Source organism: Rousettus aegyptiacus, unplaced genomic scaffold (genome assembly GCF_014176215.1).
Source record: "Rousettus aegyptiacus isolate mRouAeg1 unplaced genomic scaffold, mRouAeg1.p scaffold_m13_p_9, whole genome shotgun sequence".
Classification (NCBI taxonomy): domain Eukaryota; kingdom Metazoa; phylum Chordata; class Mammalia; order Chiroptera; family Pteropodidae; genus Rousettus; species Rousettus aegyptiacus.
In genome coordinates, this window is record NW_023416312.1 from 31,113,636 (window position 1) to 31,137,843 (window position 24,208).

General features: G+C 44.4%; 2 protein-coding genes across 7 annotated transcripts; both read left to right on the forward strand.

The window, feature by feature from the left end:
* The first annotated feature begins 2,991 nt into the window (after positions 1-2,991).
* Positions 2,992-14,168, forward strand: TBC1D25 (TBC1 domain family member 25). 3 transcript variants are annotated; one of them, XM_016153355.2, is made up of 6 exons: positions 2,992-3,191; positions 4,762-4,871; positions 5,785-5,939; positions 11,849-11,976; positions 12,112-12,300; positions 12,573-14,168. In XM_016153355.2, the coding sequence occupies exons 1-6, from the start codon at positions 3,072-3,074 to the stop codon at positions 13,932-13,934; spliced, it is 2,064 nt and encodes a 687-aa protein (XP_016008841.1). In that variant the 5' UTR covers positions 2,992-3,071; the 3' UTR covers positions 13,935-14,168. The 3 variants fall into 3 exon arrangements, with proteins under 3 accessions (XP_016008841.1, XP_016008842.1, XP_036082948.1); XM_016153356.2 differs by having other exon boundaries at positions 2,992-3,179; XM_036227055.1 differs by lacking the exon at positions 2,992-3,191 and adding an exon at positions 5,475-5,581 and having other exon boundaries at positions 4,784-4,871.
* Positions 14,169-20,559: 6,391 nt separating this feature from the next.
* RBM3 (RNA binding motif protein 3) lies at positions 20,560-24,090 on the forward strand. 4 transcript variants are annotated; one of them, XM_016153353.2, is made up of 7 exons: positions 20,560-20,691; positions 21,268-21,387; positions 21,635-21,741; positions 22,381-22,486; positions 22,583-22,676; positions 23,089-23,171; positions 23,523-24,090. In XM_016153353.2, the coding sequence occupies exons 2-6, from the start codon at positions 21,285-21,287 to the stop codon at positions 23,144-23,146; spliced, it is 468 nt and encodes a 155-aa protein (XP_016008839.1). In that variant the 5' UTR covers positions 20,560-20,691; positions 21,268-21,284; the 3' UTR covers positions 23,147-23,171; positions 23,523-24,090. The 4 variants fall into 4 exon arrangements, with proteins under 4 accessions (XP_016008839.1, XP_016008840.1, XP_016008837.1 ...); XM_016153354.2 differs by having other exon boundaries at positions 23,089-23,167; XM_016153351.2 differs by having other exon boundaries at positions 20,561-20,691; positions 23,086-23,171.
* Positions 24,091-24,208: the final 118 nt, after the last annotated feature.

Below are 24,208 nucleotides of genomic sequence, written 5' to 3' on the forward strand. Positions count from 1 at the left end.
ACAAAACTTACCCCACAGACCCCATCATTAGCCTTTAAGGCACCCATCACTCTCCCCACAAACAGCCTTTCGTTTGCTCCATAGACCACCCATCATTCACCTCACAGGCCTCAATCACTCACACCACAGACCCCATCACTTGCCCCAACAGACCTCTGATCACATACCCAACAATCCTATGACTCACCCCATAGTCCCCCACCTATCATGTCTCACACAGACCCCCTATCATTTACCCCATAGGCCTCTCATCACTCTATAAACTCCCTATAACTCACCTTGCAGAATTCATTGCTTATCTCACATATCCCTATCTCCACAGATCCGCGATTACCCTGCAGATCTTCCACCACTCACCGCATATCCTATCACCCCACAGATTCTCATCATTCACCTCACAGATAAACCTCATCCTACAGATGCCCCCATCACTCATCCCATAGTCTCTGTCATTTACTTCATAGACCTGTCATAAAATAAATAGGTACTTGAGGAATCTTGAGGAGATGACAAAGAATGAATAATAAAACTGCAGATATGCATAGACTGGCTCCAGGTTACCTGTTCAGAACAGGACAGTCCTGATTCTGCTTGAGCCTAAAGTTTAGCTTTTGAGAAATGCCTCATTATTAAGGCCAAAGCCATGAGTTACTTCCTCACTTCATATTCATCATTTACCTCATCATCATTGAAGACATGTTTGCCTTCTTGCTCTTCCTCAAACATGCCAGGCATGGCCCCACCTTCCATCCATTGCACTGTCTACTCTGTGTGCCACTTACTATACCTTTGACCTTGAGCATGTTTCTCACTGAACTTCAGTGCTGTCATCTGTAAAATGCTCATAATAATAATATCTACCTCATAAGGGTTTTATGCACATTAAATAAATTAATATATGTAGACTGTCTGGCATACAATTTGTATTTGTTGAATGGAAGACTAAACAAATGAAAGAAAAAGTTCTCCCTAGGATCATGGTAAGGACCTCCTTGCTTCTATTTTTCCATGAAAGGCCTGTCTCCATCAAGACAGAGGCATCTGACCACATTATACCCTCATCTAAAACCTGTGCTTCAGTGCCCATGTCACCAGACAGGTGACCAGGTTCTTGTCACTGCCACAAGAAAGAATTCATGGACAGATAGCAAAGACATTGGAGCAAACAGCTCAAGTTTATTGGAAGCAAAAGTACACTTTTAAAAGCAAAAGTACACTTTCAGGCCAGAGAGCAGGCAAACAAGAGAGCTGTCCTGCCTTGTTGTGGGTTCAGGAGTTTTATCTATTGATCTGAGAGGTGGAATATTCATGATCTTGGGGGGTCTCTTTATAGAAAGAATGTGGTTTCTCTTGGAATAAGGGAGACACCCCATTTTTGCCATATTTGGGTTTTACTGAACTCTCGGTGTCAGATGCATCATGGGTACAGTGTTAACTGCAATGCTAATTTATTATAACAGCTGTATAATGAGGGAAGAATTAAGCTAAAGATGAATGGGGCCTGATTTGCACACGTGTCTTTGTGGGAAAGACTACCTGTGTCTCTGTGTCAGGATGTTGTGGGCTTTGAGCTCCTCTAAGGGCCTATCAGGGCTCATGGTGACCGTATCTGTGCCACTGTGGGTTTCTCACCTTCCTGCTCATATCTCTCTGCCTACTCTTAACAACCTCAGGATAAACTCCTAATTAGACTAATCAGACCAGTGAGAGAGGCTAAAGTTTTACTCATCCCACCCTATGAAAATGAGAAACAGACTCTCAAACTCTTTGTTTCCATCAAAAAAATCCAGCAATGCCATAAGAAGTGTTTTTGACTCCAGTACATGGAACAAGAGAAATGTGCCAATAACCTCTTCTTCTGGCTTCCAAAAAAAAAATCCCCATTATTTATACCTTCCAGAAAACATGTCAGTTTACTATTAATAACAAGGCAACAAATTATTTTAAAAGATTCCAAAACATTATTGCTTTTGCACCATCATAAAGTTGAAAATTCATAAGTTGAACCATCTTAAGTGGGGGACTGTCTATATTTAACTCTCTCGTAGTATGAAAGCAGCATTTGACTATAGGAAAACCAATGAGTGCAGTTGTGTTACATTAAAATTTTATGGACATGTAAATTTGAATTTCAAAACAAAAAGATCTCAAAACAGAATTGCAGGCTTCTCCCAAAAGTTAATGTTAAGGGTAGCATCCATACGACACCATAATAGCTGAAATCCAGGCATCTTACAAGACTCCTTTGTTAGACACACTCTGTATTTTGTCCAAACCATATGGATGTTGTGCAATGAAGTCAGAAGAATGCCTTTTTGCCTTTTGCTATAACATATGTTCAGTCGTTTGGTATCTTATGGACACACACTGCTTATTAACAGGACCGATCTCCACGTGTTTTGAATCTTGAATAAAACGAGGGCAAACTAAAGCCGAGATCTCCAGAGAGCATAAAAAGGGCTTTTTTGGTAGATTATTTATTGAAGTATAACGTGAACAAATCACAAAACTCAAAAAATGTACAGCTCTATGAATTTTCACAATGTGTAAACTTTTTTAACGATTCTGGAAAATGGATTATTTTTCCATTCAGCGAATTCTTTTGGAGAGCCACAAGCATTTGAAATAGACGACATCATCCGCAAGCCGAGGCGTGAGGCGACTTGGATTTAGGTGCGGGGTCCCTGACGTCATCGCGCAGCGGTTTCCTTTCCCTGCCTACTGCTCTCACTAGGTCATCACTTTAACAACTAGCTGAATCCGGAAGTAAACTGCCCAAGCAACAAAACTGCGGACGGGGGTTGGGGGGTGGCGGGTACTCAGTAGGCGCCTGCGCACTGGCTGACATGAGGCAAAATGCCCGGCCTTGGGAGCGGAGCTCCTGTCAACGGCACTCTATGCGCACGCGCAGAGGAGACTTCCAATCTGTGTCCGGTCGGGTGGCAGGGTCGCGCAGCGCCCTCTGCGCTTGCGCCCGGCAGCAAGGTGGGGCTTCGGGAGCCCGCATTCTGTAGTGAGCGTAGGGTTTAGGGGCAACCGTCACCCGTCACCCTGAGGCGGGTGGCGGAGGGATGGCGACGGCCTCTGTGTCCTTGGACTTGGCCAGCTTCGGAGCGCCCCCGCCTGGCGGGGGAGTACAGGCAGCGGCAGCCGAGGAGGAGGAGCGAGAGGTGGTACGGGTACGAGTCAAGGTGAGGTTGGCGGCCCGTCAGCCAGCCCACCGGTTGCTCCCAGGGAAGGAGAAGGCGGTGGCTGTTGTAGGATGGAGGGCGGGACCTGAGATTTGGGGTGTTATCTGAAGGGCGACGCTTGAGGCCAAGCGATGGTGGAAGGGGGTGGGGAAGGCTGGACCTGGGAATGCGAAGACAGGGCCGGAGGGCGTGGAGACTGCAAATGGAAGGATAAGGGGCCCTTGGAATGGAGATTGTGGATAGCGAAGGGGAGGGCTATAGGATTGGAAGAGGGGGTCTTAATAGTTGAGAAGTGGGGCCCTGAGGAATGAGGAGGGCTGTTGCTGTCAGAAAAGGAGGCTCCGAAGTCAGTTAACATATGTTGAGAGTACACTTTTGTGGATGAACTGATATGCTTGTTGGAAAGACAAACAGCTGAATAAATGAGATGCTAAGGACATTGGCGAATGTCATGAAGAAATAACCAAAAAAAAAAAGGTTGTGAACTAGAGTATTACTTTAGCCAGTGCTGTACAAGGAAATCCCCAGAAAGGTATTGAAGAAGCAGAGACCCAAATTAAAAGGAATCACCCATGTACCTGTGGCACAGGAGAGTGTTCTAGGTGGAGGAAACAGCAAGGGCAAAGGCTGGGAGGTAGGGGTGAGCTTGGCATATGCCCTTAGGTTCCCATATTGCTGGAGCGGAGAAAGGGAGGGGAAGAGTGGATGAAGGTGAACCAGACACGGGAGAGACGGGCAGATTGTGAAGGGCCTTTGGTATGTACTATGAATAAGAAAGCAGTTACTCTAGTTCCAGCAAGCAGTGATGGTGGCTGGGATTAGGCTGGTGGCACTGGTGGTGATGAGAAGAGGTTAGATTCTGGAGAGAAGTAAACCGATCACTTCAATGTACTGGAGGAAGCTCTAAGGTTTGGGAGGTAAAAAAGAAATGATGCGGAGCTGTGCTTGAGCCAGTTGAAAGTGGGAGGGACATTCCAGACAGGGAGATCAGCACAAGCAAAGACCTGAAGCCTGGATGAGTTCAAAGTAACTTCCAGCAGTTTGGTAGTACCAGAGTGTAAATTTCAAGAAAGCTGACTGGAGAGAGGCTGGCTGGGGGTCCTATAGGCCCACCTGCTGTGGACCCTGGGGTTGCCTTTGAAGAGAGTTAAACAGGGGAGATCGATGTGCTAGGTTGGTTGCAGCATGAAGGACTGATTTAACAGAGGCCAGACTAGACATGGTCATCCTGGCAACCAGCACTGAGGGGATATAGGAGGAAGATTAGGTGCCAGGACCATTGCAGTAGCCTCCTTACTAGACCACTGCTTTCTCCTTTGCCCTGCACAGTCTTTTGTAAGCCAAACAGCCAGAAGGATCCTGTAAATCCTGAGTCAGAACACATCCTTCTTCTGTTCAGAACCCTCCCAGTGCTTCCCCCTCACTCACAGCAAAAACAAGTTTTCACCATGGTCCACAACACCCTCCTTCATCTGGCCCCCACCACTTCTCTATCCTTGTCTCCTCCTGCTCTCTCCGCTTCAGCATGATGATATGGCCCCTGTTGGCCAACCCTGTCTTCTTTCCCTAGAAATGTGAGAGCTTCTTGCCACCTGAGTTCCGTTCTTTCGCTGTTGATCCCCAGATCACCTCCCTCGATGTGTTGCAACACATACTTATCCGAGCGTTTGACTTGAATGGGTGAGTAATGGGATGCTGGCCACCCACCTCAACAGCAGTTGTTTCGCTTTTTCATGGTTGTTGTTTGGTAGGGTATTTGCTTTATTATTATACATAATCACACAGTGAAGAGCCACATATGCATCATATCTTGGAATACTTGGGGAAATCTAGTCATTGCTGGGTTAAAGGGTTTATGCTTTTTAAAATTTCAATGGATGGTTGCAAAATGCTCTCCAGACATGTTTTACTGATTTACAATCTCACCAGCAGCATATAAAGTACCTGTTTCCCCCATACCCTCACAAATGTTGGTTACTAGATAACATTGGAAAATTTACCAACCCGATAGATGAAAAGTGGTGTCTCTTGGGGGCAGGTGTGATGGTTATTTTGTTGTGGTTATTTTGGAGAAATGCATGCACATGGTAACAGACTCAGAGTACAAAAGTGATGTGTATTTAGGATATTTCCATGGTTGTAATAGTTATCACACAACACACTTCTTTGCAGTTGCACAGATGTATCTGAAGAACAAATTCTTACTTGTTATTTGACCTTTTTGCATAAACATCTTTTGTTGTGAAAAATGACAATTATACAGATTGCTTTTTTTTAATGTAGTAAGAAGGCTGCTTTCTTTCCACTTCTATCCCTCAACTACCCTGTAACCCTCCCTAGAGGGGACCAACATTTTACCAGTTTCCAATGTGCCCTCCAGATACAAGCAGGTGGGTGCCTGTTTCTGTGTTTGTGTAACAAAGTAAAGATGAATGATCTGACCTTAGGCTGCCTACAATCCTTAGCACAGTACCCAGCATATATTAGAAAGTTGTTGTCAACACTATCTATCTTCCCCTGCTTCTTTTGGAAACTGCCCCTGAGGCTTCCAGGGCACTGGGGCACTGAGAGCTGCCACACCTTTTCTGTACAGGAAGAAGAACTTTGGCATCAGCTACCTGGGCCGGGATCGGCTGGGGCAGGAAGCTTACCTCTCACTCTTGTCTGACTGGGATCTCAGCACAGCCTTTGCCACTGCCTCCAAACCTTACCTGCAGCTGCGTGTAGACATTCGACCCACTGAGGACAGTGAGTACCCAGTGCCTCAGGGAGCACTGCTCTGGGACCTACCCTGTCCCCATAGGATGATTCTTTGCCTTGCAAAACACTCCCTCACAGTGGGCTAGGGAGCTAGGTAGCCTGGGTACAAGTCCTAGCTTGGCCATTGGGCCTCAATTTCTTCACCTGTAAAGTAGAGATAATGATATTTTAGGGCTAGTGGGAGGATTAAACAGGGAAACTCATATAAAATGCCTAGAAGAGTGCATGGCTGCATAATGAATGCTCAAAAAGTATTAGCCCTAATAATAATAATTAACATATTTACTATTATATAATCTGATAGGACATAATTATATAATGCAATATAATAGAGCTATAGTATTATATGATTTAATTATATTATAACAATTTAATTATAACAATGCTGATTGTAATAATGTAGTTGTATTTATTCATTCACTCTCCCGCACTCATATTCATTTGTTTGCACTTTTACTCACTCATTCATTTGTTCCCTTAATCTCCCGGCTACTTCTCATTTGTTCCCTCACTTTTGCCTATGCTGGTCCCTCAGAACACAGGGATAAATAAAGATGTCCCAAAACTTTGATTATGGACCACACATTATATAATAGTATTATATCAGTGTTAAATTTTCTGGGTATAGAAATGATATGGTTATTGAAGGAAAATGTCCTTTTTCTCAGGAAAAACACAGTTAAGTATTAAGGGGTCGTGATGTCTACAAATAATTCACCAAAAAAGAATGTGTGTGTGTGTGTGTGTGTGTGGAGAGAGTGAAATGAAACAAATGTGGCAATATTGTGGATAGTTAGGGGAGCTAAATGAAGGATGTATGGGAAATGCATTTGTCTTTTTAACTTTATTGTAGATTTGAATTTTTTTAAATAAAAAGTGTAGAGTAGAAGACATGATTCCCAGCCTCAGGGAACTCCCATGCCCATTTGGAATGACTGAGGCATTTTATTGACATCATAATAACATAAATAGCCAACATGTGTTGAATATTTGGGGCCATTCTACTCACATAATATTTATTCACCAGACTGTCAAAACAATCCTACAGGGTAGGGCTAATTATTATCCCCACGTTATAGATGAGGAAAGTGAGGCTTAGAGAGGGAACAGAACTTGTCTATGTCACACAAACAGTAAGTGGGGAGCAGGATTTGAACCCAGGTAGTAGCCAAACTGACTCGAGTCTCTGCTCTTAACCGTTGACTCTACAAATGTGGGGCTTATTAAGACTGAAATTCTTGAGAAAAAGAGACAAGAGAAAGCGAGACAAACAAGAGTCAGAGAGAAAGAAAGATGGTCACAGAGACCAGCAGAGAGACAAATGGAAAAAAAAGGTAGCCAGAGACACAGGAACCTCTGCCACTGAGTAGCCCTATGTGCTTAGGTCAGTCACTTAGCTAATTCCCCAAGCCTTGCTTTCCTCCCCTGTTAAATAGACACAGCAGTACTATTTCAGTAAATAAATCAAATCTGCTTGGATAATAAACACATGAAGAAAACCCCAACTGCTTGAGATTTGAGAAGAATACAAATAAAGCAGAGACAGACACCCATCAGTCTGGCAGAAAGACATTTAAAAAATATTTTTTTAAAGAGAATCAACTTTCCAGTTATCGATGAGTCCCTTCTTTTTTTCCTGTTGTCTTATTTACCAAATTCCTGCATCTACAAGGGTTTAACGTTGATCTCTGCTAAATCCTAAGCCAGTTCCTTATTGTTTTAATCATATCTTTATGATGTTTTAATGTTTTTCTTTTTAAAATTCTTTCTTGAATATTCTTGTGCACTTACTGTCTCTTTCATTTAATAGAATTAGCTTCTCATTCTATTAAAATCCTGATGGGAATTTGATTGGAGTTACATTTTTTAAAGAAATTAAATTTTAATTACCCAGTAAAATACATTCTCCTTATCAAAAATGAAGGCATTTCAAATAATGCTGGAGTCTTCTAGAACCACTATGCCTAATCTCAACACTCAATCTTTGCCCTGCAGGAACCACTTTGATTGATTTGGTGTGTAATCTTTCAGGTCCTTTTATTCACACACATACATACACACACATATTTATCTACATATAGAGTTACATCAGTTGTGTTCACAACTGTGAAAGCAACAGGCATCTTGTGACCCCTTGGATGAGAAGAAGTCAGTTTCTGTCACCTCTGTGATCAGATTACCAAGCCTCTACCTTCGACCAATTTGTGCATTTGTGATATGAATCCTTCCTATCAGATGTATTGCAAATATTGTTTCCCTGTTTACCTTTTGTAAACATGGCTTTGTTTGGGGTGTCTTTTTTTTGTCCTATCAAAAATTAAAACGTTTATGCAGTCTTATACATATATCTATCTTTTTCTTTATGATATCTGAGTTTCTTACTTTGGAACATCTCCAGCCACAAGTTTATCTAAGTATCTTCCTACATTTTCTTCTAATATGCTTATTATTTTCTTTTTGCATATAAATATCTGCTCTGTCAACATTGTGATAATAAGTAGACTGAGCTTTTGAAAAAATTTCCAGATAGTCAATTATACCAGCATTATTTTTTAAACAGTCGCCTCTTCTGTACAGATTCGAAATGCCACTTTTGGCATATACCGAGTTCCTATGTGTACTTGGATTAATTTCTGGGCTTTCTATTGCATTCCATCGATTGGCTATATTTGTCTATTGCTATGCTAACACCATATTTTTATTACAGTGGTTTTGTGGTAAATTTTAATGAGGCAAGCATTGCCATCTTCTCCCTATTCTTTATCTTGGCTCTTCTTTTTCACTACTCTTAAGTGTGAATTCTTTCATATGAACCTTAAATGATTTTATCCAGTTCCAGGAAAAACCCTGTTAGATTTCTGATTGTCATTGCATAGCATTTATATATTAATTTAGGGTTTGGGAAGTTTGGCAATTATATGAAGAGGAAATGAAGTACATATAGCATATATTGTGTAATATCACAAGCAGGACCTGGGGTAACAACACCCTATAAGGAAACTCTTGGGTGTTTCTTCAGGGAAATGTGCATATTCACACTTAGTGGGTTACGTAAAGACTAAATATAGTCTTGTGTCAGTTCAGATCAGGTTTTGCCACTAAATGAGTTTGTGCTTGTAGAAATCCTTTGCTTATTTTATTAATGGGTTTGTTCATTCTTTTTAAAATTAATGTAGAATGTCTCTTTATTCCTGTAATGTTTTTGGCCTTGAGTAGTGCTTTTTCTGACATTTGTATTACTGCTCTGGCTTTCTGTGTTTGCCAGGTATACCTTTAGGTGTCTTTAATTTTCATCCTTTCTTTGTCACCTGGTTTTATGTTGTCTCTCAAAAAAATCCCATAGCTAGATTTATGCTCTTTTACACAATTGACAGTGAAATCTATAGACCACTTTTCCCCTCTAGTCTCTCCCACCCTGCCCAGCCCTTGAAATGGAAGCTTTGGAACACTTCTAGTTTTTATTCTTCCTCTGATAACTAATGCTTAACTTCTGGGTTTTCCTGAAATGGTAATTTTTGTTTCTTTTTAAACGCCAGATTATCATTATCTTTTCTATATAGTAGGTCACTAATGTCTCAGGAATCCTAAAGTAACACTTAAGATTACGAACTCCCAACCAAAGTATCTCTGTCATTTTATGTTTAATTTTATGTATTAAAAACTTGTGGCCCATCACCCTTTGTTTGCCTTCCCCACCTTGAGCCCTTGTAATCTGTAGTCATTGGCTTAGAGAACTTATTTATCTCCAATAAGGAGCATGGATTAGATGTACTCTGATGACCAAAAATGTCTTTCTGTGACCACTGCTGATATGTACTGTCTTAGCTGGGCATAGAGTCCTTGGATCTTAGGCCTTTCTTCTCAGTGCTCCAACAGGGGCCATGAGCCACTCTCTTATTGCTTCCAGAGTTCTAGAATAAATGTCCATCACCCTTCTGACCTTCTTTTTGTTGTAAGCAGCCTGTTCCTTACCTTTGGAAGCTGGCAAGAGTTTTTCCTCCTTCTTGGAATTTTGATATTTTACCAGTATCTGAATAGGGTAGTGGGGAGGCCTATCATATGTGCTGTTTGTTAAATAATCCTATCTAAGACTTGATGAGCCATTTCTTGATCTCTGGGACATTCTCCTTAATGCCTGTATGATTATACTACCTCCACCTGGTCCCCTTTCTCCCCCTGCATTTCCTAGTATTTGCATATTTGGTCTCCTGAACTTGCCTCTAGATTGCTCTACTTTTTCACTTAAATTATCAAACTTTAGCTCTGCGCCTTCAAGGGGTTCTTCTCTTTGGTCTTCAGACTGTTAGTTTGACCTTCTTCATTTTACCAGTTCAGTAATGTGATCTCCATTTTACCTGTTAAGTATTTTAATGCTCCAATTAATGTCTTAGAAAGACCATTCTAGCAGCTGTTGAGAGAGAGTGGAGAGAGACAAAGAGGAAGCAGGGACTAGTTATGAGGCAGTTTCAGGTGAGAGATGTGGTGGCTCAGACAGGGTGACAAGGTGGAGATGAGAGAAGAGGTGGAATTGAAGTATTTTCTGCACACAGAAACCATAGGGCTGAGCAGTGGTTTGGCCCTGGAAATTGAGAGAGTGAGATGTGGCAAGGACATCTCTCAGGTTTCTGGCCTAAGCAACTAAACAGATAGAGACACTGTTCATTCACATGAGGAGCAGAGGAGGAGATCATGTCTACAGTGGCTCTCAGGCTCCTCTTTTCGACCCTTTAGGTCTGCAGTGCACTATGAGACATCCAGGGAGAGGCAGTGACATCTAAATGTGGCCTACGATTGTCTTCCTCTCAGCTTTGTGGGAGAAAGTATAGTAAACTCTATGGAAATGCCGCTTAGGGATGGCACTTTCCCGCAAATGACAATGGTTTAAACAAATAGAAGTTGTTTTATATAATAGAGTTCAAGAGCCACTGGACATTGCTGTTGTCAACTTAGCAGTTCTTTGGCACCAGATCTGAGTGACATCTCCTTAATCTCTCAAACTTACCTTCAGGTGCCCACTGCTGCTTCAGCCACCCTATCACATTTGAAATAGGAAAAAAGAATGTGAGGGGCTGTAAAGAAGAGAGAAAAGGGACACACTTCTGCTGATGTTCCAAGGGCCAGAGCTGGAGAAAGTCAAGCATAACATTGCTTCTTCTGTCTAACATACATGACATATCTATTCCACAAATACTTTAAATGAGATTCAGATCCCAGCCCTACCATTTCCTAGATGTAGAATCTTAGCCACTTACTAATTGTTCCAACCGTTTTGTCATCATCTGTAAAATGAGAATGATCATGGTAATCTATACTAATTGTGGGAAGAGAACTAGCATGAATATAAGATTAAGAGTTTGGGCTCTGCAGCTTTGGGTCTGGGCTTCAAATTTTGGTTCATTCACTCACTATCTATCAAGCCTTGGGCAACTATCTTATCCTGACCGTGCCTATTTCCTCATAGAGTGGTGATAATAACAGTGCCTAACTTATAGGATGTATGTGAATATCAGATGAGCTGATATTTGCAAAAAGCTCAGAATACTTCTTGGTACTTAGCACTATGGAAATGTCTCATGTTATTATTATTTATATTAAAGTTAAGCCCTTGTCACAGTGCACATAGTAAGTGCTCAACAAATATTACTTTATATCATTAAAATATAACTTTAGACTCTGCCAAGCCATTTTGTGAGGTCTACCTAATATAAAAGACAGTTATTTTAATAGAAAAAAAATTATTCATGGCTCTATTTTTTGCATGATTTGGATGACATGGGAAAGGAGAGTGAGAGTCGCTCATTACCCTTTGGTGGCCTGACTTTGGTAGGAGAGGAACCTGGCCCTGAGGTCTGGGGTTCTCATCCCCATGCTCACGTTGCTTCACTCTGTGTGCCCAGGCCCACTGCTGGAAGACTGGGACATAATCAGCCCTAAGGATGTCATTGGCTCCGACGTGCTACTGGCTGAGAAACGGTCATCACTGACAACGGCTGCCCTGCCCTTTACACAGTCCATCCTCTCTCAGGTGGTTTCAGGGACCCCCAGGGCCCAGCTGTGGTTGGAGGGTAGGGCCTTTCTGGCTCCCTTTCTTGAGTATATTGGTTAGCACCTGCCCCTAGCCTCAGCTGACCCATGGCCTGCCTCTCTCCTTCCTTCACAGGTGGGCCGCACCTTGTCTAAGGTCCAGCAGGTGCTGAGCTGGTCATATGGGGAGGATGTCAAGCCCTTCAAGCCACCCCTGAGCGATGCTGAGTTCCACACATACTTGAACCACGAGGGTCAGCTCTCCCGCCCTGAGGAGTTACGCCTGCGGATCTATCATGGTGGTGTTGAGCCCTCCCTGCGAAAGGTGAGCCTACTTGGCCATTCGTTGTATCCATCACTCCCGCAGTCATGAGTAGCTCCTGAGACACGTTCAGCAGACCACACTGTTGTGGGATGGTGTGGAGATATTCCAGGGCAGTAAGCTCTCTTTCACAAGGGGCTGGGAGTCAGAGATAGGAAGGCACACTTTTCTGAAGGAGGACAGAGACCCAAGGGAGGTGGATGGGTGTGGATATACCCTGGGGTGTGGTGGCTCTTCTTTAGAACCTCAGCCTCATCCCTTTTGCCCCTGGCCAGGTGGTGTGGCGGTACTTGCTGAATGTGTACCCAGATGGACTGACAGGCCGCGAGCGGATGGACTACATGAAACGCAAGAGTCGCGAGTATGAGCAGCTCAAGAGCGAGTGGGCACAACGAGCGAGCCCCGAGGACCTGGAATTCATCCGCAGCACAGTCCTCAAGGATGTGCTGCGTACCGACCGGGCCCACCCCTACTATGCAGGGCCTGAGGATGGCCCACACCTGCGGGCACTGCACGACTTGCTCACCACCTATGCCGTTACCCACCCACAGGTGTCCTACTGCCAGGGCATGAGCGACCTTGCCTCGCCCATCCTTGCCGTCATGGACCACGAAGGCCATGCCTTCGTCTGCTTTTGTGGCATCATGAAGCGCCTGGCCGCGAACTTCCATCCTGATGGCCGTGCCATGGCCACCAAGTTCACGCACCTCAAGCTGCTGCTGCAGCATGCTGACCCTGACTTCTACCAGTATCTGCAAGAAGCTGGTGCTGATGACCTATTCTTCTGTTACCGCTGGCTGCTGCTTGAGCTCAAGCGCGAGTTCGCCTTTGATGATGCCCTCCGCATGCTTGAGGTTACCTGGAGTTCACTGCCCCCCGATCCTCCTGAACATGAGGTCGAGCTTGTTGGACCCCCCAGCCAAGTGGCAGACACTGGCTTCGGTGGTCACAGAGGGCGGCCCATGCGACAGAGGCACATGTTGAGGCCTGAAGGTGGGGGAGGCAGTGCTTTTGAAGATGCTGTTGACCACTTGGCCATGACCAGCCAGGGGCCTGGTGGGGGGGGACGTCTCCTGAGACAAGCCAGTCTGAATGATCTCCAGCAACTCAGGGATAATACAGGTCCCAGGAGGGCCCCTCTGGTCCAATTGTACCATCCAGCTGCCCTCGTTAGCTCCAAGTCCCTCTCAGAGCCCTTGCTGAACTCCTTAGACCCACTGCTCTCCTCCTCTTCCCATCCTGATTCCCCATCCTCCTCATCTCCACCATCCTCCCAGGAGGCCTCTCCTGCTGGTGACGCAGCTACAGGCTCCCCCTTGATGCCAGAGGTGGGTTCCCGGAAAGACCCTGAGAAATCCTTGCCACCCCCACCCCCACTGGGCCTGCCCCCACCCCAGGAGTTCGGCCGGGGGAATCCATTCATGCTCTTCCTCTGCCTTGCCATCCTGTTGGAGCATCGTGACCACATCATGCGCAATGGGCTGGATTACAACGAGCTGGCCATGCACTTTGACCGCCTCGTGCGAAAACACCACCTGGGGCGTGTCCTACGCCGGGCCAAGGCTCTCTTCGCTGATTACCTGCAGTCAGAGGTGTGGGATTCAGAGGAGGGGGCTGAGGCCACAGCCCCATCTTGATCAGGCTCCCTCCAGTCCACCGTCAGCCCCACCAGATCTCCATTCTTTGCCATGAGGGCCTTCACATGAGACCCTACCTCCCTGCCTGCCAGCCCTAGACCTGTTGGAGCGTGGGGCCATCTCTCCGCAGGTTTGAGAGTATGGGGATCTGCTTCAGCACTGTTCCATGAAGGCCACGGCCTCTTTTCTGTTTTTGTTGCTTTGTTTTTAACAACTGTACTTTGCACACATGAAGGTCACTGTGGTCTGTTTATTTCTCTGCTCTCTTCCTATTTTTTGTTGTAGATCGAGTCTCCAGGGGCTCTTTATCTGATGGAGCAGAAATACTTCACTTGGTGGAGAGTAGCTCCTGTTTCCCCAGTGGTGAAGAGCGGATCTGAGAATTGGTTGTAGGAGGTGAGCCCAGGTTGAGGACTGCTTGAGGAAGGCCTGAGGTTGTTGTGTGGAACATCTGTCTGCCTATAAGCGTCTGAATTATGGCTGTGAATGTATGTTTTCAGAACAGGCTCCTGAATGAGGGATGAGAGAGAGAGAGTTCCTTACTCAAAAAGGGCAAGGTTCATTGTAAAAATTAGGAAGTATGGGTTGCTTAGAGAAAAAGATTGGGCCAGCCACCTTTATCCTTCCACGTGTCACAAGTTCTAGGATCCAGACCCTTCCCTGTGAGTCTTCTGCACTAATGCTGGCAGTTCTGGTCAGGGGTCTGAGGCTCCTATTCTTGTCACTTGCTTTGGGGCCAGCTTGAGGGCCTCTGGCCTTGCCATGCCTAAGGCTCTAAGACCTAAACTGGGTTTCCAGCTCATAGGTACTTGTCTTAACTGTTTCACCAATAGATACCTTTTATTTGCCTTCTCCATCCCACTACTATGAACGAACAAATCAAACACTAATAAAGCTCAGGCCCTCAAAAAAGTCACTTATTTGGTGGTTAGTGATCAAAAGAAAGTCCCTTTTCCCACTTAAGTTCTCAGAAAGCAGATTTTCTTACAGACCAGGTTCTGTCCTCCACAAGGACATGGCAGACAATGGGTGAGGTAACTGGGGTCCTATAGGCCATGGCCCTGCCATGCCAAGTTTTGGCTAGAAGTTGCTGCATGAGGCAATGCCTACAGAGATGAGGGGCATCAGGGCAGCCATCTTCTCACCTGTCTCCCCCAAGAATGTCATATAAAGCTGGAGATAACCTTTAAAAGGCTCTCATCCACCCCTCAGTATTGGGGAAACTGACCATTCCTCAGATGAGGACTCAGTCACTGGAAGAGCAGGACAAGACCACTCTGCGTGGGGTTCCCCAAGACTGTGGGTCTAATAAGTACACATAAGGGGCTCAGGCATCCACACACACACCAAGGGCCATCCAAGATATGAGGGTATCTGGCCCTCTGAGGACCTGAAATAGCCCCTATTTTGTCAGTAACCAGCTGACATCCTCTGGGTACATTCTGTGATTGAGCTCATATATTTAAGAGGTCAAGCCAATTCTCTGTATGGCAACTTGGGACCTCTGAGGGCAGCAGAGTCCTTTCTGTGACTTGGAGACTGAGATACCTGGAAGGGAAAAAACCTCTGTTAGTCCCCGAGGATACCAGGCTGGGGCTTCTGGTTCATGTCAAGATGGCAAATAACACAAGCCACCAATTCCCTTGCCCAAAAGGAAGCCTAGAGAAACCATGGAGGTAAACATGAGTTCCAGAAACTGAAACACAGCTAGGAAGACCTATGGAGAAATGGAATCTCTAACTGGCCATTGTTTTAGTGGCAGATGGCTGGAGGCAGCAAATACAGCATAGGTTAGAGATTTAAGTTCTGGCTCTTACCTCTCCTTCATGGTGCCTTGGGAAGACCCTTGTCTGCCCCATCACTGCAGAAATCATTACAACCACCATGACAGGTGTATGGAGGTTGGGGGTGGGGCTAGTGTAAGGAGACCGAGCACCCTGCTGAAGGGAGGAAATGAGCAGACAGAGGCAGTCACTCCACCTCTCTCCCTCCAGGGCTGGTGGTGACACCTAGGGAGATGGCCTCCTGCGAGGGTTTAAAGATGAAACCCCTGCCAGAGGAATTGTCAGGTGGTGTGAAAGGAGTGAGAGTTCTGCTTTTGTGGTACCTGAAACTGTCCACCCTCTGGCTCATCTCCCCACACATCCCCATACCCTTTGAAGTCCAGGTGATTGAGGAGAGTCAAGTCTGGCCTTCAGCCTTCCCTCAGTACATTTTACCAGACAGAACAGCTGCTCATATCAGGGGAATATGACCTCAGCGTCAAAATACTAGACACCAAGGCAGTATAACTACCTCCAGAGAAAAGTCAACTGGACGTATTAGTTATCTATTACTGTATTACAAATTACCCCCAGACTTGGCAGCTTAGAAAACCAAATCTTAATTTTCTCGGTTTCTGAAGGTCAGGAATGTGGGAGCAGCTTAGGCGGATGGTTTTGACTCAGGGTCTCTTCTGAGGTTTCAGTCAAGTTGTCAGCCAGGACTGCAGTCAGCTGAAAGCATGACTTGACTGAGGGACTCACTTCAAATATGGCCCACTCATAGGGCTGTTGGCAGGAGGCTTAAGTTTTTCACCACCTGAACCTTTCCATTGGACTCCTCACAACACGTGGTCCCAGTGAGCAGGTGAGACACTGTGACCAAGACAGAACTGCAGTGCCTATTATAACTTAACCTTAAAAATGACATTCCAACACTTCTGCATTTTCTTGGTCATATAGACCAACCCTAGTAACAAGATGGGAGGGAACTACACAGGATGTGAATACCAGGAGGCAAGGATCATTGAGGGGCTATATTGGAGGCTGGGTACCACACTGGGTGACATATAATATCCGAGGCAGAAATATTGGGACATATGAAGAATTTTTAAAAATTATAGTTGATAATATTAGAAGATTAAATAGGAACAAGAGATAAAAAATACTCAGAAAATACTGGGTCTGAGTATGATGGTAGAAAAAAGTAACAGAAAAAATACTGTAAATGGAGACTATGAAATAACAGAAATTTTAATAGTAATTATAAAAATAGAACACAGAGACCCTCCTTGGATTTTTTAAAAAGGTTCAAAGTATATACATACAAAGATTTAGAAATGTTGAAAAAGAAAGGATGAAGAAAGGATATGGCCGACTAATAAATGTCCAAATAAAGTTGGGATAGCCATCTTAATAGCTAATAACATTTAAGATCCCAAAAGACAAAGGATATATACTCACTGACATGGAAGATATGTCTACCATAAACACATATACTCCTAAGGAGCCCTGAATAATATATTTTTAAGCTTAATACATAATCATATATCACACATTCCTATATAACCCTCCACTTAACAAATGGAGAAGATTCCTTTTATGCTTACACTTAACAACTACAAAAATAAGATCATGTTGGGGCACAAAGAAAGCCTCAAATAATTCAAAAGTATCAATATTAAACATTTTCTGACTAAAATGCAATAAAATTAGCAGTTGATAACAAAAAAGCTTTGAAACCCCCATTTTGAGGAACCAATCATTAAATAATCCTTATATGAAAGCCCCCATTAAAGAATTTCAGAAATATTTACAACTAAGTTATAAAAATACTACATGCAAAATTTGTGGGACACAGTAAAATCATTTATAGAAGAAAATATATAGCTTTAAATACATTTATTAGAAAAGAAGAGGGTGGTTCCATAGAGCAGTGGTTAGCACGGCTGCTTTACATGCAGAAGGTACTGGGTTCAAGCTCCAGTGGAGCCACGGCCCAGACCCCCTCCCCAGCACCAGGCCCTGGGTGTGCTCTGCCAGCCTGTGGGAGGAGACGCCCCACCTCCTCAGAGATCCAGTTCTTAAGGGGAGACTGGCAACATCCGAAGGTCAGGGGTGGAAGTGCTGGGCAGGGTGGGGGGGGGCAGAAAAAAATGATAAAAAGAAAAGAAAGTTGAAAAATAAATGGTCTAAGCATTCAACTCAAGAAATTGGCAAAAGCAGAGGAACAAACCCATGAGCCATGGAGAAAATAATGTAAGGAAGGAAATAAGTGCAATAGAGAATTAAGTAATGATAAAGAATAACACAATGAAAAGCCAGTTCTTTGAAAATATTAATGATAGACCTCTCCCAGGACATGAATAGGAACTTACCCCCACTAGATATTACAACATACTAAAAGCCTTAGTAACTAAAGAAAGCGAATACTGGCCTAACTAGACCAATGGAACAGAAAGAAGCATTCAGAGAAAGCCTTATATCTATGGAAGTTATTATGTGACAGAAGTGGTAACATACACAAAAGCAAAAGGATTGCTTAGTAGATAGTGATGGGACATCTGGCTCATGATATGGAGAAAAATAAAACTGGATCTATATCTCACACCACATACAAGAATGGACTTTAGATAGATTAAAGACCTAAATATGAAACCAAAGCTATTAACAGAAGAAAATATACATCTTTGTGACCTGAGGAAAGAGAAGGATTTCTTTAAGTGCCCAGATCATAAGTGGGAAAATTGATATCAAAATTAAAGATCTCTATTCAACCAAGAATATTACTTACAGTTAATACCACAAAGTGGAAGAGGGTTATCTGCAGTTTCTTCCAACACCCAAGGGATTCATAATTAGACTATGTGAGGGGGCCCCTGAAAAATCAAGAGGAGGAATATGGGAATTGGTCTAATAACAATATGGATATGAACAAGCAATTGCCATGAGAAAACCCAAAACCAACCATACACATGAAAAGTACTCAAAATCATTATCAATCATTTAAAATACAAATTCAAATAAAACTAACAAAATATGACTGCCCCAGTTAGCCTGAAAAAATTTTAGAAAGCTGAATAATGCTAAGTGTTGGCAGAGACAGAGGCATGTAGGCAACTTCAAATGTCGCCCCACCCATTCTAGATAACAGTCTGGCACTGCTTACAGAAATCAAGAATGTACGTTCTCTGTTACCCAGCAATTCTCTGAGTATACATCCTAAAGAAATTTTCAAACTAGCCCATAAGGGTGTTTTTACAAGGTATTATTTATTGAAACAGAATGTCAGAGGTAACCTAGTGTACCTTGTTGGGAGCACGTAGGGATAAAATGATGCAGTGGACATACACGTTGGAGTTTATTGAGACCATTAGAAGCAACAGACAGATTAGATGTACCCATAACAACAGATGAATCTTAAAATAATAATGCTGATTAGGAAAAATCTAAAGACCGAATGACAGTACCATTTATTTTAATTAAAAGCATAGACAAAAAATGTAAATTTTATATGACATCACACCAAAAGATACACATTAAACCTAATAAAATGGTTAACTGTGGAAGGAAGAGGATGATAGTTGGGTGCAGGAATAAAAGAGAATAAATAAAATGAAGGGCTTCGTGTGGAACAACAATGCCTGTGCCATGAACTGTGGAATGTGATCAGAGGTCAGACACTTTGGGAGGCAAACAAGTACCTCTTTTTCTGCATAGGGCTCAGATTCTCAGAGGGCTCTCTAAGACCAGTATATATATGGAAATATCGTCTGTTTATGTACATCTTTGGCATAGGAAGTCTGAACATGGCAAAAGCCAGACAAGTTCATTTTGTGGATACATATGATACTGTACTCCAAAAGTTAACAAATCTAGTCTGTTTTGGGGGCCGACCCTTAGAAGGCTGGATAAGTCCTTTGCGTGGATAAGAAATTTAGTCTCCGAGGGCAAATCTAGTCTGTTTGGGGGGCTGACCCTTAGAAGGCTTAATAAGTCCATTCCATGGATAAGAAATTTAGTCTCCATTCTTCCTGGATGGGAAGCTCAGAAATGAAGTCTGTCGAATCCATTCACTGCAAATGGCTCAGACACCCTGAAGGCTGGACAAAACCAAATTGTGGGTAGTGGACTCAAACACACCTTGCTTTGGTTAAGTCCACTGTGTATTGCTAAAGTCCGTTCTGTGGCTCAAGTGCTCAACAACCATGAGGGACAGCAAAAATCATTGCGTGGATTGGGATTTATTTCCTCTGAAATTTGGAGCATCCTGCTTTGTAGAAGGCACCTCAGGCAGTCTACTGGCAGAGAAATCAAAAGACTGGCTTCAGAAGCCTAAGAGATAAGGATGAGGGCTGACGTCAGAAATGAAAAGGAATGACACCAGGGAAAAGGGTCCCATGACAGACAGCTAGATGTTGAGCACAGACGGAAAAAAAGATGTGGAGGTCTAATGTTAAGAACTGTGAAAGATGATGACAATAGGGACAGTGGGGGAGAGGGGGTAAAACATATGGCCCTGGAGGAGTATGAGGTTAGGGGACTAGAAGATGAAGGAGGTTATCAAAGAACGGTAACTATGTCGCCAGGGATCTAGAGGAACACGACCAAGATGGTGAGAAAGACGTCGGAACCAAAGGGGGAAATGACATCAGAGAAGTGAGAGCTAGAACAGAAAGTGGTGTGAAAACGAAAAGGTTCATGCGCATAAGGGCTGAAGACGGCAGGGCCACTGGAGGAATGCTGACGTTAGAGCGCACCGACCGCACAAACCTCGCCTTCATTCCCGGAAGCATGCTGAGTGCTTCGCTCCCTTTGCTCTGCCGTCCCTTCCTCCCACCAATAAGCGCGCACGCACGGCGGCGCGCGCGGGGAACGTTCAGTGACGTATACGCTACGTACGCCTTATTAAGCGTCTTCCCGCGCGGTATCTTTCTCAGTCGTTCGGCTCCCTGGCGGTAGCTGTGTCTTCAGTTCTTTTACGTCTTAATTTCCAGGTAATTGGCGCCTGTCTAGAGAAGCGGTCGCTCCTCGCCTCACTGGTGTGCCCCGCGCCGGCATACAGCGAGGCGCACGAGTTGGGATAGTAGCAGTTTCCGACACGTAGGCGTGGGATTCTCCTGGATGGGTGGGGGGATCCTGTATTTGGAGGTCAAACTTTTGGGTTGGTGGGAGGCTAGTGGTGCATTATATCCGAGTGCGAGGAATGCCGGGAGGAGCTGCCAGTGTTGGTAATGTGAGTGACTATACCACGGCCGAGACCTACGGGCCCCTTGTTTCCCACGTGACGGCCGCCATCTTGTTCTGCAGGCTCAGGGGGAACGCAAGGGTGTTCTGGGCCTGCGCGGCGGCACAAAATGACGGGCGTTGTAGTAGGGGGTGTTGTGAGCATGCGCGAAGGCAGCCCCCAAATGGCTACCTCGCTGAGCCGGCCCAGCAGATTTCCATCTTTGAGGCCTGTTTTTTCGTTCTCTTCTAAATTATCTCTCTTGTTTTTCGTGTTTATTTTCTGTTCTCTTTCCCTTCCCTCTAATCTTCACTGCTGGAACCTCTTCTCTGTATTCTCCACACAGGACTTGAAATCACTGCCATGTCCTCTGAAGAAGGGAAGCTCTTCGTTGGAGGGCTCAACTTCAACACCGATGAGCAGGCTCTGGAAGATCACTTCAGCAGCTTCGGACCTATTTCTGAGGGTGAGATGTGGGTCAGACTTATGATGGGGGCTGGTGAGAAGTAGTCTGGGACTCTTGCATTGAAACAGGTCAGGGTCTTACGCTTTCACATACTCCTTTCTTTTTTTTTTTTAAACTTTGTTCCTAAGTTTAAAGCGTAAGCTTAGACTTTGGAGAATCTGGTAACTCAATTGAGGATTTGTGGGAGGGGTCCATTCTCTAACAGTCCTTGTCTCTTTTCCTCTTACCATCTTTTTCATTTCACCAGTGGTCGTTGTCAAGGACCGGGAGACTCAGCGATCCCGGGGCTTTGGCTTCATCACCTTCACCAATCCAGAACATGCCTCAGATGCCATGAGAGCCATGAATGGAGAGGTGAGGCCTTCTACCTGTGTAAGGGCTCTGCCCCCATCTGCCACTTCCACCAGTCTTTCTGTTTTTCCCTCTGTATGCTAGGGGCAGCGTGGCCACCAAATCCCACAGTGCCCACTCACAGGAGCCATGACTGCCTTCTGTTCTAGGGGGTGGAGGGCAGCGGCAGACAGAGCCGGGCTACCTGGGAGGCGACGACTGGTCCTGCATGAGGCCGAGAAGCCACCCGTGGATGGTTGACCTGCCCTGGGCTTAGGTAGTAGAGTCTGCAGACCTGCGGGCCTGGCCCGGAGAGGACCTCGTGAGTCTTCTGGGACGGACTCTGAAGCCTCAGACCAAGAGAGGTGTCTAGCCCTAATAGTTGGGCAGCTTAGAGGAGTGGGGAGGAGAACTCACCTGAGTTCAGTCAAGATGTAAGTAGTAGCAGGGGAACACGGTGGATTCAGGTCATTTTGTGGGATTATGTAGCTCCTATTAAGGCCATTCTGGTCAAAGGAGCTTGTTCTGGAACACGGCACCCAGAACCTGGTGCCCAGCAAGAGTTTCTGGGCTCTTTTGCCCGCCTGCCCTGCCCACTCTTCCCTCACCACTACCCTGTGTGACCATCAACCCATCATCCTCTTTGTGTCTCCCCACACCTAGTCTCTGGACGGTCGCCAGATCCGTGTGGACCATGCAGGCAAATCAGCCCGGGGAAGTAGAGGGGGTGCCTTTGGGGCTCATGGGCGTGGTCGCAGCTACTCTAGAGGTAAGTACAGTGGTAAATTTGGGCACAGGGTGTGGAGGACAGCAGCCTGTTAGTGCAATGTGTCTGGAGAATTCCAATATTTTTTATGTGCCATAGGTGGTGGTGACCAGGGCTATGGGAGTGGCAGGTATGACAGTCGACCTGGAGGATATGGATATGGATATGGAAGGTCCAGAGATTATGGTGGCAGGTGGGTAGCCAAGGGGTTGGGGGGGTAACTCTGGTGCTGTTTTTCTCAAGAGCAAGGCTGCTTGGGTCATACATATCTCATCATGGTTAGTGTTTGCTTTTACAAATTAGCACTATAAAACAAGTGTGAGACTTAGTATTTCAGGTTATGTATAATACATTAACAGATTGTAAGATCACGTAATTGCAATATGTGGTAGATATGTTTATTGTACGTTGTGTGTCGCATTCACGTTTGATATGTGTTGTGTAGATTATGAACTCTGATTTCTACATGATAGCCATTTTTAACATCCTGTTTTATACATATTAAAGTTTATGATATATGAAGTGATGGGATATGCAAATGTGTTTTTTAACGTTACCAGGGGTATTTGATGGTGTTCTTATAACATGCTGTTTTTTCCCAGAAGCCAGGGTGGTTATGACCGCTACTCAGGAGGAAATTACAGAGACAATTATGACAACTGAGATGAGGCATGCACACTTAATGTAGGTGAGATGTGTATACTGCCACTGAACAGATCTCTCTTCACCAGCCCTATCGTGTTCCTCTCACCTTCCCCTACCCCACCCACTCCCCTCCCTGCACATACCTCACCTGGCCCACCTGACCCCATTCCTAAGCCTCCCTTGATCTCATGTACCTGTCAGGGCTAGTCTGCCAGGGGTAGGGGGCAGGGGAGAGGTGTGCGAAAACCTGTTTTCCCTGTAATTTGCTGGGCATGGAGATAAGGGGGGTGTCCTTGTCAACCCTCAGTGTCCTTATCAATCCCAGGAGGTGAGCATGTCAGCCTGCCTATTCCTTCCTGACATCACAGTTCTCTCCATTGTTATTTGTTCTCAGATACACAAGGAATAAAACTTCTGATCCAGGATCACCCTTCCAAATGGCTGTATTTATAAAGATTTTTGGAGCTGCACTGAAACATCTGTTTTAGTATATCGACTTCTATTTTTTAATTGAGCTCCCAAGGTAGCTTGCTAAAGACCTTTTAGAAAGCTCTGTGTGTTTTTAAAATTTTCTCTCCTGTTTAAAGATAAATTCTGAGACGTTTACAGAGTCTCCGGGTATTTTTCCTTTTACAAGTTTTTAGTTTGGGCTATCCGGATTGGGTCTGGCAAAAAAAAATGTGTGGCCAGACTTACTTTTATTTTTCAGAAATAATGTGTAGGGGGCATTTTAAAAACTCATACAATAAATATCATGGTTAGGAAGCTATTTCCAAATGTAATTACAGGAATTAGGGTTACTTAGAGATTTTTTTTTTTATCACCACCCTGGTCATAGAAGTTTCTTAAAAATATTCGTGAATGTCATTTTTTTAATACTGGAAGAAAAAAATATTCTGTTGTGTCTCATAGCATTTAGGATGTCTTTCATGGAGCTGATTAAAAAGATGAAACCTGTTAAATTGATGTTTTTTTTTTTAATTCAACTTAGTTCTTAAAAATGAAGATAAAGAAATGGTAGAGATCTCGAGTTTAAAGTTTGGTTGAGTTTGGGACTGGTTTGAGTATGCAGACATACCT

Excerpts from the sequence above, each read along its gene's own strand:
- TBC1D25 (XM_016153355.2), top strand. The coding sequence starts at position 3,072 with ATGGCGACGGCCTCTGTGTCCTTGGACTTGGCCAGCTTCGGAGCGCCC. Across the intron at positions 3,192-4,761 it reads TGGTACGGGTACGAGTCAAG|AAATGTGAGAGCTTCTTGCC; the intron begins GTGAGGTTGGCG and ends TTCTTTCCCTAG. Across the intron at positions 12,301-12,572 it reads TTGAGCCCTCCCTGCGAAAG|GTGGTGTGGCGGTACTTGCT; the intron begins GTGAGCCTACTT and ends GCCCCTGGCCAG.
- RBM3 (XM_016153351.2), top strand. The coding sequence starts at position 21,285 with ATGTCCTCTGAAGAAGGGAAGCTCTTCGTTGGAGGGCTCAACTTCAAC. Across the intron at positions 21,742-22,380 it reads TGAGAGCCATGAATGGAGAG|TCTCTGGACGGTCGCCAGAT; the intron begins GTGAGGCCTTCT and ends CCCCACACCTAG. Across the intron at positions 22,677-23,085 it reads TCCAGAGATTATGGTGGCAG|AAGCCAGGGTGGTTATGACC; the intron begins GTGGGTAGCCAA and ends GTTTTTTCCCAG.